This window comes from Pecten maximus, chromosome 16 (genome assembly GCF_902652985.1).
Source record: "Pecten maximus chromosome 16, xPecMax1.1, whole genome shotgun sequence".
NCBI classification, from domain to species: Eukaryota; Metazoa; Mollusca; class Bivalvia; order Pectinida; family Pectinidae; genus Pecten; species Pecten maximus.
The window spans coordinates 21,012,811-21,034,668 of NC_047030.1; the positions used below are offsets into that span (position 1 = coordinate 21,012,811).

At 36.9% G+C, this 21,858-nt stretch overlaps 2 protein-coding genes across 3 annotated transcripts in view; both read right to left on the minus strand.

Moving 5' to 3' along the window:
* LOC117344892 (neprilysin-like) overlaps positions 1 to 10,513 on the minus strand; it is a 54,528-nt gene extending 44,015 nt beyond the window's left edge. The window contains exon 1 of one of the 2 annotated variants that reach the window (XM_033907763.1): positions 10,197 to 10,513. In XM_033907763.1, the coding sequence (XP_033763654.1) occupies positions 10,197 to 10,267 (71 nt within the window). In that variant the 5' untranslated portion in view covers positions 10,268 to 10,513. Of the gene's footprint in view, positions 1 to 9,448; positions 9,466 to 10,196 lie in introns of those variants that run through there. The other variant, XM_033907764.1, reaches the window with a different exon arrangement.
* Positions 10,514 to 15,913: 5,400 nt separating this feature from the next.
* On the minus strand, positions 15,914 to 19,923 carry LOC117344534 (sodium-dependent glucose transporter 1B-like). Its single transcript, XM_033907304.1, has 3 exons — positions 18,367 to 19,923; positions 17,915 to 18,206; positions 15,914 to 17,042 (listed from the first exon to the last, which is right to left on the minus strand). The coding sequence occupies exons 1-3, from the start codon at positions 18,574 to 18,576 to the stop codon at positions 16,000 to 16,002; spliced, it is 1,545 nt and encodes a 514-aa protein (XP_033763195.1). The 5' UTR covers positions 18,577 to 19,923; the 3' UTR covers positions 15,914 to 15,999.
* Positions 19,924 to 21,858: the final 1,935 nt, after the last annotated feature.

The window sequence follows — 21,858 nt, forward strand, 5'->3', positions numbered from 1 at the left end:
TTTGTGTTGCTTTGGCGACGAGAATAGTTGACTGTCTGCTGTTCCACTACTGTGCACACATGTACGATAAGTATAACAATGTTACAAAGTGACACACTTACGTCACACTCTTGCGACCGAATTTTGCAATCTGGTGGCGAAGTTTTAAATTTGGTTAACGTAAATATAAGGATTGATTGTCAATTTTGTTGCTTGCATGGACTGATGAAGAGAAGTGAACCTCGCGCAAATGGTACATGAACTGCTTCGCAGTTCACTTGATTTGCACGAGGTTCACTTCCCTTCATCAGTCCATGCAAGCAGCAAAATTGACAATCAATCCTTAAATGAAAAGTCTTTTTCTCAAATTTAACAGATGTATGTACCCCCTTATACAAATGTACATGCCTACGTATTTGCACTAGGCGCGTCAAGTCGGGGAAACATGTACCAAAATAAGACACAGAACGAATACTGCATTTTCCCGGTCCAACCAATCGCACGAATGAAGTAAAGACACGTGCATCGTGTTAATACGTATCTAATACATATATAAGTACGTGCTTGAGATTTGAATTCATTTCTAACTTAAAAATATCAGGCAATCAACGGGTGAGTCCTATAGCTGTGCGTATGTGTTATTTATTTATGTAGATGAAATACATGTAGTGTAGCAATGGGATATTCGAGAAACGTGAAACTTGAATCTTTAAACGCAATTTTTTTTTTCAAACCTTGATCTCGGGGCTAAGGGGTCTGTCTACGTGTTTAATATGTAAATTGAAAATCATGCTGGCCGGAAAGCTTGTTAAATTGGCCGTGCTGAGAATCTTTAAGTTTGGTTATCTGAACTTTCAATGCCTGAAGCCTGAAGTATGTACAAAGCGATCCATGTACAAAATATACACCGTTTCTTGTTGAAATGTGTTTAAGATGGCTTAGTTAGTCAGTTTATCAGACAAACGTACCAAACCTATTGTGTGTACTGTAAGTACCCTTTGTACACAGTAGATATTGTGGTGATAGCGCCCTCTATTGGCGAACTCTTTACCCATAGAGGCCATTATGACAGAGCAGTGTTTCGTGTTAACGTCCTTAACCGTTGACTGACCGGTGTAAATGGATTAATTTCAGGGCAAATAGTGTCACCGCCATCGTTTTCTATTAACATACATACGAAACACATACCTCTTGTTAGAATGATCGCAATATAATGGCCGTGTTCGAGAAAATATGGACAAATTCTCTCAACACAACACCTCTTTTATAGTATCTTATAGAAAAAATGTTTTGATTATACAACACATTGGCACATGTATCTACCTTGTAAGAATTTTGAATTACCGAGACCGATTCGAATTTTATGATATATTTTCAATGACAGATTTATAAAATACAACGTTATTTTAAATGTACCTTTAAATCTACCAAAATATATCCGTGAACTAGCGGAGTATCGCTTATTTTTGTCAGTCCTAAAGATTTTCCTAAATACAGGACTAACTTCCTTTATTTTCTGTGCACTTTTCGTTCTATAATCAATCTTCGAACTAAACAACACAGCTAGCGATTTTTTTTGTTTATTTTTCCATGACGTTTTTGTCCAATTTATTTCTATACATCACAGAATGAACCGACTAATTTCGTTTGTCTGCACATTCTTTAGCAATTGAATCGGGTCGTTATAAAAATATTGAAAGAAATAGGAGATTTTGTTTAGTCTGTAATTCAACTACTGAAGTTGAAGATGAATTTCATTTTTTATTAATGTGTAATATGTACCACAACTTAAGAATTCGTTTAATTAAAAAGTACTACTGGCAAAAGCCATCAATGTTTAAATTAATACAGTTATTAAGTGTCACTAATACCAAAGAATTATGTAACCTGGGTAAATTCATATTCGAAGCAAATAAGATTCGATCTTTACATATGTAACCCGTTCTCCACAATGTATTTCATTGCTGTTTCATTGTCATTTTCATGTATTATGTACTTATGGGCCACAAGGCCTACGGTCAATAAAGAAATTGAAATTGAAAACCATCACGCGGATATGAACGTTGTTACGCGCTTCAGTAAATTTAGATTCGGATGACAAAGCCAAGATATAAACTATTTAGATAGATTTACAGTCTGGGGGGGCATGAAGGACACCAAAGACGTGACATTAGTCCATGTTTACAAAAGCCCTCTTCACAAATATATATTATAAATATTGTGATAGCGACACGATATACTTATAATGATTATAAAAAAAGCAGAGAAGAATGGAAGGAAGAAAGACATATCTAGGTACAATTGTATTAACAGTAAGATTAATGTTGCTACATCACAATATACTACAAATTAAGGTTCATAATCGATGTACACATTACATATCTTTAAATACACTTAAGACAAAAGAGGCAGAGAACACTGGAAATCAAATCACGACATTTGGACGTCAATGTTTTTGGTCACCTTCACAACTTATGCATGGCCAAATAATTATAGTTCATTATACCGAACCCATCCGCCTATTGAGAAAGGTTTAGGACATGGAAGTGGAAACTGTGGAATAAGTCACGGAGAGAGATGGGGATCTTTGGTGTACATTATATATGACCTTGACCTTGGAATTAATAAAGGTTCAATATTCCATGTACATAATACAAATGTATTCCAGTGGTGTTTGTAACTTGATGTTTACATATTTTAAATCACTTCACTCTCAAGTGTACATTGTGTATTATGACTATAGAGCTTCCATACTAAAAGTATTTCCACAATATTGTCTTCAGCTTCATTTTAAATATCAGCTTTTCGTTGGATAGTTGTTTATGTAAAAGCTGTTTGTTGTTTACCAAGTAAGAAGTCTCAATGACCTTCTAAAAGTTACGAAACTGTGTTTTTTTTTGGTATATATTGTAGGTAATGGCGTTATGGTGATTCCCTAGGATTTGTTATCAGTTGTGATTGATCAAAAACATTTGCATATCATCCTATCATTAATCTTCCTTATACAAAAAAAACCCATGAAAATTTGATGTGTTGGATAATACATCAATGCTAATTTTGTTGTTAAATATTTACGTTTTCTTTCCCTTCATTTGACTTACTGGAAGTCAGAACATTAACAATGATAAGTTGAATTAATTTTACTTACGTAATATGGCAATTATTCTGAAGTTATATAAAGATTACGTCTTAAAAGGTCGCGGTTCCAAGCGTCTGCAATAATTTTCATATCTCCTGATCCAAGAATATACTTATAGTTAGTATTACAGATATTAAACACCAATGTACACAAGGTACATGTAATTTGTTTTGAGTTAAGGCTATATGGTACAAAAAATGTACCTTACATGTATATAAATTATTTCCGAAATTAATGTCACGAGTTTAGGGTGTATGCTACCATACACATTATATCAGCAGTTAAATGAATTAAGGCTATATGCTACCTTAAAAATTATATCCAGAATTAATGTCAAGAGTTTAGGGTGTATGCTACCATACACATTATATCAGCAGTTAAATGAATTAAGGCTATATGCTACCTTAGAAATTATATCCAGAATTAATGTCAAGAGTTAAGGATGTATGCTACCATACACATTATATCAGCAGTTAAATGAATTAAGGGCATATGCTACCTTAAAAATTATATCCAGAATTAATGTCAAAAGATCAGGATATATGCTACCATACACACTATATCCGGAATAAAAGAATAAAGGCTATCTGATGCCTAACATACAGTGTTATATATATATATTAATATGAGACTTTACTTGGAGAGTTGTTTCTGTAAAAGCTGTTTGTTGTTTACCAAAAAAGAAGTCTCTATGACATTCTAAAATTTATGAAACTGTGTTTTTGTATATTTTGTAGGTATTGGTATTTTGCTAAAAAAAGAAAATTTGACGTGTTGGATAACACATCAATGCTAATTTTGTTTCTTAAAAACGTTTTATTTGCCTTTGAATCAGACGGAACCTTAAAAGTAATACGTTTAATCTATTTGACTAATGTAATATGAAATCCATTCCGAAGCAATACAAAAATTGCGTCTTAAAAGGTCGCGGTTCTACGCGCCCGTAAAGACTGTCATATCACCCGATCTTGCTAAATGAGATTGACAATATTCAACAAATGTTGTCTTGCCATACACGGCCTTCCGTAAGGGTGCGCCGTACAGGGTCCCGTGATAAGCTGTATATACATGTAATTTATTCCGTACCTGATGTAACGGGGTACAGAATTATTTGTAATGGTCATCACGTACTTGAATTTTTCTCCTTAATGTAAAACATGACGTCTCTTTGCCTAAAAGGTCGCCCGAGTTCTTGCTATATATACAACACAAATATTTTGCAAATTGTTATTACCAAATCACATATCTAGTAGACACCTTTTAAAGTGAAGAGTTTTTGATTTTGGCATGTCAGTGTTAAATAGTGTTAAATATTGTAGAATTATAGACAAATCTGACTTCGATGAACCCCGCCCCTCGGCCGCTTTGTTCGGTTACGGAAAAACGTTTATAGCAATGGTCAATAACCAAGGATAGCAAGCGATAGTAGACTAATATAAGCACGGTTTAAAACCGTGGATAACAGGCGCTGGTAGACTAATATTAGCACGGTCAATGACCAGGGATAGCACGCGATGGTAGACTAATATTAGCACGGTCAATGACCAGGGATAGCAGGCGAGGGTAGGCTAATATTAGCACGGTCAATGACCATTGATAGCAGGCGAGGGTAGACTAATATTAGCACGGTCAATGATCAGGGATAGCAGGCGATGGTAGACTAATATTAGCACGGTCAATGACCAGTGATAGCAGGCGAGGGTAGGCTAATATTAGCACGGTCAATGACCAGGGATAGCAGGCGATGGTAGACTAATATTAGCACGGTCAATGACCAGTGATAGCAGGCGAGGGTAGACTAATATTAGCACGGTCAATAACCAGGGATAGCAGGCGATGGTAGACTAATATTAGCACGGTCAATGACCAGGGATAGCAGACGAGGGTAGACTAATATTAGCACTGTCAATGACCAGGGATAGCAGGCGATGGTAGACTAATATTAGCACGGTCTATGACTGTGGATAGCAGGCGATGGTAGACTAAAATTAGCACGGTTTATGACAGGTTATAGCATACGACGGGTAGACTCAACACTTGTGTATTTATTTTGAATGAATTCATCAGAAATCATAAGACGGTTTTTGCAGTCTTTACACGAAATGTTGATATTGTAACATAAGTCAGAGAACACATGTCTGTGAATATTTATCTATCTAATCAGGTTGATACCGACTGTCTCCAGTTTCACTCTATCTACTATCTACACGAGATCTACCAGTTACGCTGATTAATCCGTCTCACCTTCGTAAAGAGAAAAGACGGAAATTTAACGACCCAGTACCTTCTATTCATCTCAGTAACTTGATATATTTTCAGCGTTTTGTTTGCAGTTCGACGACCTTAAAACAGTACAATGCAAGGACGGTATTAGCACGTGATTATATTTATTGATTAAAAATTAATGATTTAGTGATTATGATTATAATTACCACATAATTTACCCGTTATCGGCGTAAAGATACATTTTATATGTCGTATTATAATAACACATGATACAGACGTGTTTGGTCCTAGGTTCTTGTTACTTCAACTCAATCACTTCCACTGTGACGTCTACAAGGTACGACGCAAACAGTCAAAATATTATATTTTAGTCAGTTTGATAAAATTTTGCAAAAAGGGATTTCTTAATTGTTTAGAAAATCCAATCTAACATTCTTTTGGGACTTTTATAAATGTTTAGTCTCGCCCTGCCTCGCCAGAAGCTCAGAAGTAGGAACATAAACAAGGACTCAAGATAATTAAAACCTCAATATGTATGTGTTGAATACATTTTTATATGTAATATGTGTACAATTCGCATCCATGTGATTGTATATATTATACCCAGGTATCTATATAATGTAATAAACGATTTGTCAGTATGATGATGTTAGGGTATCGAACCGAACATTACTGCGCCATTGAAACGTTGTTTTTAAGAACTTGGTTCAGTGGTATAAGCTGCGGATATTTCTGGATAGGCTATTATAATTGTAGATCTTGAGTTCGAGGCCCGGTGAGAGCACAAGTCACAAAATTGTCTTCTCTCGTCATATGTGTTACTATAGAGTGTGAAAACACTGTAATAGTAACGAATTACACTGTCTAAGACATTTATCAAGGTACGTATGGTCAACACCTTTGTAGGCCAGCTTGACACGAAAACCTCATCCGCCTCTTAATCTCAATCACATGGCTTCATTAGAAGGCCCCGTGAATTAAGTGACATCGCTATGTACGTCACATAATTCACATGCTTCCATTACTTGACAGATTGTGTGTGAATATCATTAGAACCCGCAGGGACCTGGTACATGTTCCCAACCCCCAAGGTCCTTATTGTTAAAGTCCACAGGGACTTCGTGGTATAAATTCCAAACCTATTATCGATACAGTTAGAACCCACGTTGACTTACTAATTCTTATAGTTATGATAGCCAATTATAGCCCACAGGGCCTTGGCGCTTATTCCAAACCTATTGTTGTTATTGTTATAAGCCATGGGACAAATATAGCCCACAGGTCCTTGGCATATATATCGCCCAAATTGACTTGGCACAATTATAGCCCACATGGACCTGGCACACATATAGCCCATGTGCATTTTGCACAAATATTTCTCACAGGGACCCGGTACAAATATAGCTCACAGGGACTTGGTACAAATATATCTCACAGGGACCCGGTACAAACATATCTCACAGGGACTTGGTACAAATATATCTCACATGGACCTGGTACAAATATAGCTCACAGGGACTTGGTACAAATATATCTCACAGGGACCCGGTACAAATATATCTCACAGGGACCCGGTACAAATATATCTCACAGGGACCCGGTACAAATATATCGCACAGGGACTTGGTACAAATATATCTCACAGGGACTTGGTACAAATATATCGCACAGGGACTTGGTACAAATATATCGCACAGGGACCCGGTACAAATATATCTCACAGGGACCCGGTACAAATATATCTCACAGGGACCCGGTACAAATATATCGCACAGGGACCCGGTACAAATATATCTCACAGGGACTTGGTACAAATATATCGCACAGGGACTTGGTACAAATATATCTCACAGGGACCCGGTACAAATATAGCTCACAGGGACCCGGTACAAATATATCTCACAGGGACTTGGTACAAATATATTTCACAGGGACCCGGAACAAACATATCGCACAGGGACCCGGTACAAATATATCTCACAGGGACTTGGTACAAATATATCGCACAGGGACCCGGTACAAATATATCTCACAGGGACTTGGTACAAACATATCTCACAGGGACTTGGTACAAATATATCTCACAGGGACTTGGTACAAATATATCTGACAGGGACTCGGTACAAATATATCTCACATGGACTTGGTACAAATATATCTCACAGGGTCCCGGTACAAATATATCTCACAGGGACCCGGTACAAATATAGCTCACAGGAACCCGGTACAAATATATCGCACAGGGATTCGGTACAAATATATCTCACAGGGACCCGGTACAAATATATCTCACAGGGACTTGGTACAAATATATCTCACAGGGACTTGGTACAAATATATCTCACAGGGACCCGGTACAAATATATCGCACAGGGACTTGGTACAAATATAGCTCACAGGGACCCGGTACAAATATATCGCACAGGGACTCGGTACAAATATATCTCACAGGGACCCGGTACAAATATAGCTCACAGGGACTTGGTACAAATATATCTCACAGGGACTTGGTACAAATATATCTCACAGGGACCCGGTACAAATATATCGCACAGGGACTTGGTACAAATATATCTCACATGGACTTGGTACAAATATATCTCACAGGGACTTGGTACAAATATATCTCACAGGGACTTGGTACAAATATATCTCACATGGACCCGGTACAAATATATCTCACAAGGACCCGGTACAAATATATCTCACAGGGACCCGGTACAAATATATCTCACAGGGACCCGGTACAAATATATCTCACAGGAACTTGGTACAAATATATCTCACAGGGACCCGGTACAAATATATCTCACAGGGACCCGGTACAAATATATCGCACAGGGACTTGGTACAAATATATCTCACAGGTACCCGGTACAAATATAGCTCACAGGGATTTGGTACAAATATATCGCACAGGGACCCGGTACAAATATAGCTCACAGAGACCCGGTACAAATATATCTCACAGGGACTTGGTACAAATATAGCTCACAGGGACTTGGTACAAATATATCTCACAGGAACCCGGTACAAATATATCTCACAAGGACCCGGTACAAATATAGCTCACAGAGACCCGGTACAAATATATCTCACAGGGACTTGGTACAAATATAGCTCACAGGGACTTGGTACAAATATATCTCACAGGGACTTGGTACAAATATATCTCACAGGGACCCGGTACAAATATATCTCACAAGGACCCGGTACAAATATATCTCACAGGGACTTGGTACAAATATAGCTCACAGGGACTTGGTACAAATATATCTCACAGGGACTTGGTACAAATATATCTCACAGGGACTTGGTACAAATATATCTCACAGGGACCCGGTACAAATATATCTCACAAGGACCCGGTACAAATATAGCTCACAGGGACTTGGTACAAATATATCGCACAGGGACGTGGTACAAATGTATTTCACAGGGACTTGGCACAATACCCATATTCCGTGGTGAGAATAATTCGAACCCGCATGAACTTGGCACTCATTCATGGGGATGGCGAGACGTGTATACGTCCATGTACGTTAACGAATGAGAAGCATCAAACCAGTTTCTCTCTTAGCCATCGAATACCCCGTCAAATTAATTCACGCTTCCTATCGAACCGATGGTCAGACTAGGATAAGTTCTTGTGTACACGAACACTGGGTCGTCTAGTTAAACAGAGCAATGACGAGATCAGGAGGAAACCTATGCACGTGACAATGGCCTAATTAAGCAGTGTTAATGAGTACATATATGACTATAGTTAACGAGGGACATATTAATGAAATATTTATAACACAGACATAGCGGATTCCAAGTTACAAAAATAAACTGTCCATTTTCCCCGAAAATACATTGTAATTGTTTGAGGGGCAACTGTCCATCTTTCTGGGTTTTTTTATATACACGTAGATGTATAATTGTACGATATAGGCATTTGAAGCGCCGGTATAACAAGTACAAACTCTTACTGCTTTTCGACGCAAAACTTTATCAAAGAACAATAATCTACGAGTGTTGATTAAAATCAATGCACTTTGACGTTAGTTCCATTATACCATAGCTTTACTGACGTATCCACTGACGTTAGTTCAGGCTTACCTTAGTTCTACTGACGTTAGTTCAAACATACCTTAGTTCTACTGAGGTTAGTTCAGACTTACCTTTATTCTACTGACGTTAGTTCAGGCTTACCTTAATTCTACTGACGTTAGTTCAGACTTACTTACCTCAATTCTCCTGACGTTAGTTCAGACTTACCTTAGTTCTACTGACGTTAGTTCAGGCTTACCTTAGTTCTACTGACGTTAGTTCAGACTTACCTTAATTCTCCTGACGTTAGTTCAGACTTACCTTAGTTCTACTGACGTTAGTTCAGGCTTACCTTAGTTCTACTGACGTTAGTTCAGGCTTACCTTAATTCTCCTGACGTTAGTTCAGACTTACCTTAATTCTACTGACGTTAGTTCAGACTCACCTTAGTTCTACTGACGTTAGTTCAGGCTTACCTTAATTCTCCTGACGTTAGTTCAGACTTACCTTAGTTCTACTGACGTTAGTTCAGGCTTACCTTAATTCTCCTGACGTTAGTTCAGGCTTACCTTAGTTCTACTGACGTTAGTTCAGACTTACCTTAGTTCTACTGACGTTAGTTCAGACTTACCTTAATTCTACTGACGTTAGTTCAGACATACCTTAGTTCTACTGACGTTAGTTCAGGCTTACCTTAGTTCTACTGACGTTAGTTCAGACTTACCTTAGTTCTACTGACGTTAGTTCAGGCTTACCTTAGCTCTTCTGACGTTAGTTCAGACTTACCTTAATTCTGCTGACGTTAGTTCAGACTTACCTTAGTTCTACTGACGTTAGTTCCAGCTTGCTATCCCTCGTCATACCATTTTCATTATTCCAATGTGGCATCTTGCCGAATTAACATGGAACAGGAGTTTAAAATATTCCAAATTTTCGACGACAGAACTTTTTATATTGAAAACCGTGTAGCTATTGCTGTATTGACGATTTTTACGGGCAATCCCTCGAAACAGATCACTTCAAAAATCACTTTATATGAAACTGATGGTCATTGTTTGGCAAATTCAGCCGATTTTCTCCTAAACATTGACCTGCCCATACGAGGCCTCCGTTCCGTACATGCGGTGTTTTAAAGTAGACTCTCGTCCCGTATTCATGGTACATCGCTGCAGTGACCTTTGACCTTGAAGATACACGCCCCTTGCTCTTAAATTTGAGGTTATAATAATAAGACTTTCCCTGACGTCACGCTCGCTGTACACACTAGTAAAGTGTATGATAAATGTGTTAATTTAGGCCTGTTGTCTGACGGCTTATCATACAATCAACAGGCTGTAACACATGTCATATTATAAAGTGGAAAAAATCTTCACAATGTATTTATCGTATAGAGTGCTTTATTCCTGGATAAATCATCAAGTAGGATAGTATGGTAAATTTGAATATTAATGATACAGTGTTGGTTAAGTATGGTTAGCTTATAGAGCGCTTAGCTTAACATTTGTATTGCACATCGGATGTTAAATTGTTACACCTCTCTGTATATAAGTACACGATCTGTATAATCATCGTGGTCGGGCTCAGCAGTGTCCCGTCCTTATCACGTAGGCTAAAGTTGACAGTTTAAGGGTGAAATCTGGACCACCTGCCACACGTTCACGCTCCATTGACGATGCCAATTAGCAGGCGTGTCTGCCTGTAGGTGGTAAGTATGTAGGTGTTATCCCCTGCTCCGTATTTAATTGGAGATCTTGTTCCGTTTAACGCCTAATCAAATTTCGGATGTAACACAGACCTGTGAAGGATAGAAGGATTGAACTTGCGGAAGAGATCCCAAATTTGTCCCAGCTGATTCTAAACAGGTCTAAATATACATTTATGTAATTACTGTCATGCATATGCTCTATATATTTGCACTAATAAACCGTAATGTTTAAGATAATAAATGAATTGAATTGAATTGAATTGAACTATGGAACAAGTGGATAACCGACTAATTCCAGCCATTGCACGCAACTTCATAAATTGAGACAAGAACTGAAACTGCTTCGTAACCCGTTATGACGTCACGATGGTTGAAATTTTGAAAGTTTTAATCTGCACGTATTATATATTGCAAAAGTCAATTGTTATATATCAGTTTTGATGTGCGAAGTCGCTCAACGAAGGTAGCAAATTATCACTTTCTTTAAAATTATATGAATTAAAAGAAATTGATGAAATAGTTAAATAATACGGGTCTATATGTGAATGCAGTACTATCAAGGAAAACGACAGGGCCGTCAGAGTTACCTCCCTTCTAGGTCACTACAGCGCTTCGAAGTTAGATATTTACCCGACTCTTTCCCTTTTCTACATACTTGCCCCTCCTACTCAATTTCCCCTCTTTTCTCGTAATAATAAATATACTTCCAATCTGCCTGAGTGCACAAATCTCTGTTATGTCGTCATAAGGAGATCAATAAACGTGTTTTTATATGTCTGTGTTGTTTCATCTTTTTTTTTCTTCTATAAAAATAGATAATATTTTTTTTTGACAATAAATCAGTAAATACAATTGTACCTACGTGTAAAATAATATGCAAGATCTGGGTACACTTTATAGAATAGATTTGATGATAGGTACAGTCAAAGGTATGATGGACCAAAGGCGAATACACCGAGACGTGTTAATCGTGATGTTATGTATCCTCTACAGATATAGGAAGGTTACAACTGCATTTTTCTTATTTTTTCTCTATTGTATATGCACTTTTTAAGTGCTAATACAAATATCAATTTATCAAAAATTATGATGAGTTATGTAAAAATTCGATATCATGTGACACAACACGCTTTTAAGACAGTGTTTAATTGCATTCAAATTTACACAACAATGGACATACAATGAATGTATCATACATATATTCTGCTTAAACAAATAAGTTTCCGCCTTAAATACAATGTTTTGATTAATTCATAAGAGAAATTTAAAAACAAATTCATTATTTCCTGATTTCACAACATAACTACACAAACATTCCTTATTTCCATTATATTTTCACAGCTATTACTTATTTCTAATATAATTTCACAACCATTCCTTATTTCTCACATAATTTCACAACCATTCCTTATTTCTGATATATTTTCACAGCCATTCCTTATTTCACCAATTGATTTCACAAACATTTCTTATTTCTAATATAATTTCACATTCATTCCTTATTTCAACAATTGATTTCACAAACATTCCTTATTTCTAATATAAAAATTTCACAGCCATTCCTTATTTCTAGCAAAATTTCACAAACATTCCTTATTTCTAATATAATTTCACAGCCATTCCTTATTTCTAACATAATTTCACAACCATTCCTTATTTCTAACATAATTTCACAGCCATTCCTTATTTCTAATATAATTTCACAACCATTCCTTATTTCTAACATAATTTCACAGCCATTCCTTATTGATAACATAATTTCACAGCCATTCCCTTTTCACCAATTAATTTCACAACCATTCCTTATTTATAACATAATTTCACAACCATTCCTTATTTCTAACATAATTTCACAGCCATTCCTTATTTATAACATAATTTCACAACCATTCCTTATTTCTAACATAATTTCACAGCCATTCCTTATTTATAACATAATTTCACAACCATTCCTAATTTATAACATAATTTCACAGCCATTCCTTATTTCTAACATAATTTCACAACCATTCCTTATTTCTAACATAATTTCACAGCCATTCCTTATTTATAACATAATTTCACAGCCATTCCTAATTTCTAACATAATTTCACAGCCTTTCCTAATTTCTAACATAATTTCACAGCCTTTCCGTAATACACACAGTCCAATATATAGTCAGGGAGTCTAACAAACTAAGATAATTGATTCATTATTCGGTAATATTTTCTTTGTCAATCACTTCCTATAGTTCGTTCTTTTCCATCTTCTACACCTTTTAAAATCGCAGAAATCTTAACAAAAAATCGTGAGATATCGAACTTTGTTCAAACTATTTCATCTTTCATCATTTCTTATTTAAAGATGAAAAAATATCACTGCAGGAGTTATCTTTCTTGGTACTGTTCAGCTTCACTTTTGATTCATTTGTGATGGTCACGGAAAACATCTTCCCGATCATGATTATTTCATAGAAGGTCACAAATGTATTTAATAATGTACGGTTTGTGTAATATTACTGAATATTATGGTCCTAAATCTTAATTTACAGTGAAAACATAACGTTTGCAACGCACGTTTTAATGGGATATACATGTAAATGTATGTCATAAATACTGTTTGCTGGGTGTAGGTGACTACCTCACCCTCCCTGAACAACAACAACAACAACAAAAAAAAAAAAAAAAAAAGGGGAAGGGGGGGGGGGGGGGGGGGGGGGGGGGGGGGGGGGGGGGGGGGGGGGGGGGGGGGGGGGGCGCACGTCGCATACCATCCAGAGAGAGATAAGGGTGAAGTGTTATGCCCTAGGACACAACCAAACACAGTACAGACCGATCGGCTTCTCAGCTTCTCGAGAAATACAACCCGACACGGGTAAGTCTCCACCTCAAGTTACGTAGCCGTGCCTCTGACGGACGGAGGTATCGCGCCCCTACTATAATTGCCAACTTATAAAATAACATAATCGTGTACATATCGTTCTCACCCTTACCTCTACCACTGAAGAAGTCGCGTAAATTGTTGGCATTGTAAGTACATGTTATACTATACGCGGAGTTTTACAGACACCGACTTCATCTTAGATTCATTAAATACCAGTTCAATTTTACAATGTATAAATCACGGCTCTGGTGCAATGGAACAGAAGTAACTTGATGAGTTGTTAGTATATATAACGGCTAACCATGCGTCTTGCTGTTAACACGTAATTTGTTAGCATGTTTATTTTTTTATAAAGTCCAACCCCGTCAAACAAGTACCCTACTACCTGCTATAGACACCTGTGAGCATAACGGCATGGTTATTTTGTCCAATACAGGTGATCCACATGACTTACTCGTCGTTGGATACCAATGTTATTGTCTGGATAATTGCAGCGTAGTGTGCTGTTCCCCTGAAACTTGCATTGTTAAGCATGTTTTGCCGAAATTAACAAAGTAGCTTAACAAATTACATGCTAAGAGCAAGACCCGTGGTTGCCATTACACTAACACTTGATAAAATAACTTGTCTTCAATTAAAACGTAGTGATGGTTTATGAGCTTGTAGAATATCACTCCAAATTAATTTTCATAGATAAAAAACATTGATTTAAGGAGAGTTGCCTCCCTTTAACTCCAATCGCGTTCTTGTGTTGATGTGACCGAGGCTTGGTCAGCCGGTCAGCTGGACTAAATACCTAAGATCATACGACAGAATGACAGGATAGAATGGCGACATGTTTTATACATCAAAGTCGAAGCTGTGTGTTCTGTAACTCGGACACTATGGTAACTGATTAAGGTCACCGTGTTGTATAGTTGGCGACTGGTCGCGGTTGAAAAACACGACAAGACATTTTATCTCTTAAGGGTCATCTATATAGCAGAATAATGTTGAATTTCAAACACGAATAAATAGCTTAAACTTTGCACAAAAATAGTCATGTAATATACCAAAATGTTTGTTTGGACATGTAGTGTCTTAAAATCACAACTAATTTGATGTAGATGCTAACAATTTCTTCTATAGAGTTACTTTGTGGTAAGTTGTAGCATGGAATAATTCTAAGCCACAAAAATAACCAAACCTGAAAAATAGTCCAGCTGTTATGCTCACAGGTGTCTATAGCACAGGGTAGGAGCATTTGTTTGACCGGATTTGACTTTATATAGGTATAAACACATATTTAGTTTTTACCTTGAAATGCAAATGGCGGCTGTGGATGATATTACACAAATATGGCATAAAGGGAGGCATTTCAGCCATTAAAAATGCTCCTATATCATACATTTAAGACATCTGATTATAGTAAGAATGACCATTTTAAGACAAATTGTCAAACTGGTGAGTTTTGGGCCTTTTTCAGAAATATCTGTCTTTTACCCCAAACTCAACGGATGAACATTTTTTCCTAAAAACAGTCTTCCTGCCATGTCTAGAGTTCTCTATAGTATCTAATATGAGCATTTTTGGCGTTTGAAATACCTTCTTACATGCCATAATTGTCTGATCTTATTCACAACCACCATTTGCATTTCAAGGTCTAAATAAAATCAGTGTTAATACATATCATAAAGTCCAATCTAGTCAAACCAATGCTCCTAGTTTGTGCTTTAGACCCTTGTGAGCAAAACGACATGACTGTTTTGCACAATAAATGAGATACGAATGAGTTAATTATGTCCCCCTGAAACATGCATTTTTCCCATGTTTTGTTGAAATTTACGAACTACTGAACAAATTGAATGTCAACAGCAAGGCCCAAAGTTTGACATGATACATATCAAAATTTCATCAAGTTACTTCTATTAAATTGCACCCTAGTAGGGATGTATAGCCTTGTAAAATATCAACTGTTTTGGCTGGATTTGCTGTTTAGATGCCCCTTAAATCTCGCTTTGGCGCGGTTTGAGTACTACCAAAGCGACAACATACCAACACCAGAGGTCCATTTCACACAGTGTGTTTCTTGTTATGAGGGTCTACGCTATACGACTTCCCGGTAATACATTTCTTCGTCAGACTGAGGATGGTCAGTACTACATCGACACACAGAACCACTATTGATAAAATCAGAAGCATATATACGAACGCCTTGTCGCCCAGGTGATCATAAGCATACCCGCCGAATCTCAGAAAAGCAAGACCACCGAAAGAGCTCCCAAGTAAGACCCAAGTAATGGCCAGCCCAGTAAGTTCAATATGAAGGTGACCCCATGCAATTCCTGAGGGAAAGATAGGACCAATGAAGAACCCCGCCATCCCCGTTAAGACCCACAGTGCTGTTTGGGAATACGTACCGACTGTGTACAAACCAACACAGACACATACCAGACAGACGGATTCTATAACTAGAAGAATCTTGACACTGATCCATCGAGTGGAAATGAACCCCACAAATCTACCAACAGCGTAAAATATCCAGTACAAAGTGTTAAGGTAGCTAGCGTCGTCACTACTGAAGTCCAGTTGGTCGATGGAGTATGACCTGATGAAGGTGGAGTACATTCGGTCACAGGCAGTGTACACAAAGTATTTCAGAAACAATGTTACCAGAATCAGAGAACCAAAACAGAAGTTGCCGTCAGCACAGGAGGCAGGGTTTATCATGTCCCGCCATTTTCTGACTTTCGCGAGTTTCCGGTCGACAGTCTCCTCTTTATCGCGATTTAAACGTTGAGATGTTTTACACTGATACAGGTATAGGACGCTGGCTATCAATGCTGCTATACCAGCGGCGAAAAAATATGCATATTCTATCCGTGATGAGGATATAACATCAATTGTTGTTGTTGATGGGACTGAGGTTGTGGATATCACAGAGATGTTTAAAATGGATGAGTTGGTTTTATTTGGGCCAACCGTTTCCGTAACAGCAAGGTAGGGATTAGCTAAAAGGGGAGCGATGAAACCGCCCACGCCATAACCGAGGTGGATAATGTGCATTGGTGAGGCCGACTTTTCCTTCCAACTAACCAACACTATTCGCTGTCCAGCTGAAATGACAAAGCAGATAAATATCTATCAATATGTGTATTATCAGCATATTGCTTGTTTTAGAATATTGAAAATATTTTTTCGAGTGCTTTAAAAAAAAGGTTTCCCTAAAAGTACGAGGCAAAAGTTCTGAGATCGCACGTAATTATACGATGTGCGGTGAACGCACGATGTCGCCCGGGGCCTGAGGGGCGGAGCCAAAAAGAGTCAAATTGACTAAAAAATCTTCTTTACTCTCAGATATGGTGAAATCAAACACTCTTCATAGATGGAAGGGTCTTAAGTTGCTTTACCAAAATTGTGAGGTTCATGACCCGGGGGTGTCACGTTTGCCCCTAGGTAGGGGATAAACTTTACGTTAGTTTATATAAGGAAATCAAATTTTTGACTTTTATTTGCTGGATTTGTATTGGAATTCATTCTTGCTTGGTTAACATTATCAGCATGGAATGACAGTTTGATGGTATGCACATGTTAGCCCTGACTGACCGCCAGGGGATGATGGGCGGGGCTAAGAAGGGTAAAATTGACTGAATTTTCATAAATCTTCTCAAGAATCAAATACTCTACAAAGATGGAAGGGTCTTAAGTTGCCTTACCAAAATAGTAAATTTCATGACCCTGGGGTCTCACGTTTGCCCCTGGGGAGGGGGTTAACCTTACTTAAGTATATATAGGGAAATCAACAATTCATACATGCTTCTAAAAGGGACAGGAAACATTTTCTTTTTCCATGGATTTATTTCTAGCCTTAGCGCAGGTCCGGATAGACGAGAATATTGTTGTTTATATTCATAGGGAGAAATGATGTCAAACACTACGGGGAATACTTGTTAATTATCTCTATTCACACATCACAAAATAATCTTACCAATATCAATGACCCCGATTGTAATACCAAGGAGGAGGTAGAATACCCATAAGGCATCAGTGTTGTTGATCCAGGGAACAACAGCCACCGAAACTGCGGCCAAGGTAAGTGATACAGCAATGAAGAGGTCGCAATAACGTCCAAACCTGTCCGTGATCAATCCACCAATTACTACACCGACAAATTTACCGACACTACGACCGGAAACAGCCCCTGTCACATCCTCGTAGCTACTTCCGGTTCTAAGAATCAAGTCTTTCAATGTTGGACCATTGATTTCCATGTATGTCCCCTATAACACAATGGGCAGAACTGTAAAAATAGTTCGGCATGAGCTATTTATTATTGTATTTTCTTTAAACGGTACATTTCACAATGTAATTTATTATTTCTCTCAATGTTTCTCGTTTCGTTAAAAAGAACTACATAGTACATAAACTTATGATGCATACCATTGAAATCCACACAAAAACAAGCACCATTGTCCTTATCGCCTTGCTAAATGTCGTCTCCTCGTCTTTCGTTAACTTTTCTTTTCCAGTGATAGCAGCTTCCTTTGACTGAATCACTTCGTCTTTGTCTGGTGGGTTGACTGTTTGTGTAATAGTCTTCAACTCGGCCATATTGTTTAACAAATCGCTATCAAAGTAAACAAAGAACATAGAAGATTACAGTGGCTTGGTTTGGTATTGTTTAATGTCCTATCCATTGCTAAGGTCATTTAAGGTCGCCTTGTACGATCATTCTTACGTCTCAACTGCAAGACAAAGACTATTACAACAAAACAAATTTGCTGAAGGCTTAGTCATCGACTGCCGCCATATACGTATAATATTAAATAAAAGCAACAAATAACGAAAACAATAGCGAAACAAAAAATCAGACTCTATAAACCTTGGACAAAATATGAACAAAAATATATAATAGCATTGAAACTTTCCAAAAAGTACCAGGATAAAGTATGACAGAGGAGTAAACAAGGGGCTGAGCAAATGGAACGACGCCACACACACGAAAGAAGTATGGGTGTTACTATCAAAGGATAAATAAAGTATAAAGTGTTGAGCATGTACGTAAATGGGACAAATGAATAATATACTGTTGTTCATCTTTACATTTCCGCTAAACACCAATGTAGATGTCGTGGTTAGCGTAAGATGTAGAAGAATATGATTTGACAATTACCAGATTGACTCAATTTTTACGAAACTTTATGATATTTTTGGAATCTTTCGCTTTTGTGCCTTAATACACATAAGAACAAAATATTTATCAGTCTGGTATAGCACATCCTATTGCTCATCAAGTTATTGCACCTGTGTGGATGATGCCATAATGGTTGAGTGTCTGAGAGTGACAGTGAATGAACGACCCTATACGAACATACTTCAGGGTCGTGATCGTGCAGAACAAGACATGATTTATTCTATATATTCTTTGTTTGATTTTCTTTCATTATACCAGTAAACATGCCATAAGAGATACAATCATACATTTTTGTCATTGCTTTATTTCACAGCTCCGGCAGTTCTGATACCGACCAAAGCAGCTGTTCAATGTTCACAAAGTACAGTTCCCCAAACTTACTCACCCCCCAACTTATTCAGTGACAGACTTCATCATTTTACCTTATAATTGTTTTATTATAAAAGAACCTGTCTCCTAAATAGTTCAAAAGTAAGGGACCAATTGCATCACCTTGACACACACCTTTGAATGTTTGAAAGACATTTGTTGCCTCTGACCTTTTGATATAGGTATACAAGTTTATTTCATCACTTTATTTCAAAGGAGGTGGTGCATGGCGGCCTACGGCCGAATCTTATTTGATGCATGATATTATGATAGACTTTTACCAAATACATGTCATTTTAGACGCTAAAACGAAAATTGGCAAATGCTGTATACGCAGCGCCACCTAACATGATTCTGTAAAAAATGTGTACCCTCCCTTTTAAATTCAATATATTTCTCGTACAAAAGTACTTGATAAATTTCATATTGCATTGATAGTCACATGTGATGTTATGTTATTATGTTTACCTTCTTGAAATTTTCTTTTATTTGTTAAGTAGATAAAATGTAATAATCGTTGGAGTACTATCAAATTTTGCTTTTAAAAAACATGTTTGCTTATTAATCTTAATACACAACAAAAAAAAAATCATCAAAAATTACTGGATAACAAAAGATTTTTGCATACAAAGAAAGGTCGTGAAGTAAATTGTATTAAAAAAACAAGGGTTGAAAAGGAGCACCCTGTCTGACACAAGCAGTAAAGTCTGATTGCATTGTTATTTTTGTTGGATTATTCTATAACAATAACATATACATTGTTATTTTTGTTGGATTATTCTATAACAATAACATATACATTGTGTTACATACATATATTTACATTCCTAATGTGGTTTGCTGATATGAACATACCAAGTGAAAACAACAAACATATGACCATGGATACACTATGAAAACCGTATGAAAACATTGTCTCTCGTGCAAATCACCTGATTAATCGGGTCATATTAATACGCCATCGACAGTAAGACAGGAAGAGTAGCTTCCCTTGGATCGATAACGTTGGTACGAGATTAGTGTTAAAAATAGCTGATTTGAATTGAATGATTGTATTTAATATTATTTTTACTTTAATACTTCTTTCTTTTTGTTTTATACAAAATTAAACAAAAAAGACCGAAAAATGCGGAACAACATTAAAACAATGGCGTGGTGCATAGGCGGGATCTCCCGGCTGTTCTAATAATTTGGCGTTTAGTCGTGTACATGACAAATTTTTCTTTTTAATAAAATTTCTCGTTTTCTCGATATAATATTTTTTAAATCAAGGTTATGTAAATATATGAATTGAATAGATTTTTTTAATTTTCATTGCTGCTATGAATACCAGTAGCTAGCTACATATCCTCCGAGGCGTGCTACCCAATTCATATATTTACATAACCTTGATTTAAAAAATTTATATCGAGAAAACGAGAAATTTTATTAAATTTTTCCGGGAAAAAAATCGCCGTGGGCCGATTTAGCCCTCCTATGCACCACCTCCTTTTTTGAAAGTTAACGCTTATAAAAGAATTATTGTGTGTATTAAGGCACAATACAGATATATATATGACATAATTGACATTTATAAAATTGGATCACTGACCGACTTTTTGACTACGGGCTATGTTATTTCAATTGGTTTTATTTTCAATGCATCATGATAATGAAGAAAGATTAAAAAAAGTATTACGTTTCGTCAAAATTGAGTCAATCGGGCAATCAACCCCTCCCCCCACTTTACCCCCTCATAACTCAAAATGGCCTCTGGCCTGACCTGAATTTTATGTCAAATCATGACCATATAACCTCGGGGTATTTTTATTAAAAAACCCACTTTATCGGTGATGGCCACCAGTGGGCAACAATTGACACCCCTCCTTCAGTCAAAATTAAAGAGTTACTTATTTTTTTCGAGTGTATCGAGTCAAACCTAATTTATTTTTACGTGCTGACATTATGACGAAGATATAATATTTCACGTAACAGTGATGTGTCAGTAAAAATGATTAATTAGCATGTTACCTGGTCAATAAATATGCAATATAAATCTTAATGAATGATATATAGCGTATACATACCTTGTACATGAACACAGTTCTGCTATAGTATGTGCACCAAAAAAATAACGTCAATTTACATGGCACTCTGTAGCCGTACTAATATAATTTTGAAAGCATGACATTCCATATAAGAACAGATATTGACCTCCTTGTGCCTAGTAACATCCTACTCGTGCTCAGGAACGTGTTTGCGATTCTTGACCTCATTAAAATGTTCGAATTTTCTGAAATTAACAACATTTATGGTATAGGATTTTCATACCTAATTATTGTCCGTTCCAAGACAGATATTTGCCGCTATGAAATATAAAAATAATAATT

Coding starts and splice junctions, on each gene's coding strand:
- LOC117344534 (XM_033907304.1), bottom strand. CDS start 18,576: ATGTTCTTTGTTTACTTTGATAGCGATTTGTTAAACAATATGGCCGAG. Junction 18,207..18,366: donor TTTTTGTGTGGATTTCAATG/GTATGCATCATA, acceptor ATTGTGTTATAG/GGGACATACATGGAAATCAA. Junction 17,043..17,914: donor AATCGGGGTCATTGATATTG/GTAAGATTATTT, acceptor TTGTCATTTCAG/CTGGACAGCGAATAGTGTTG.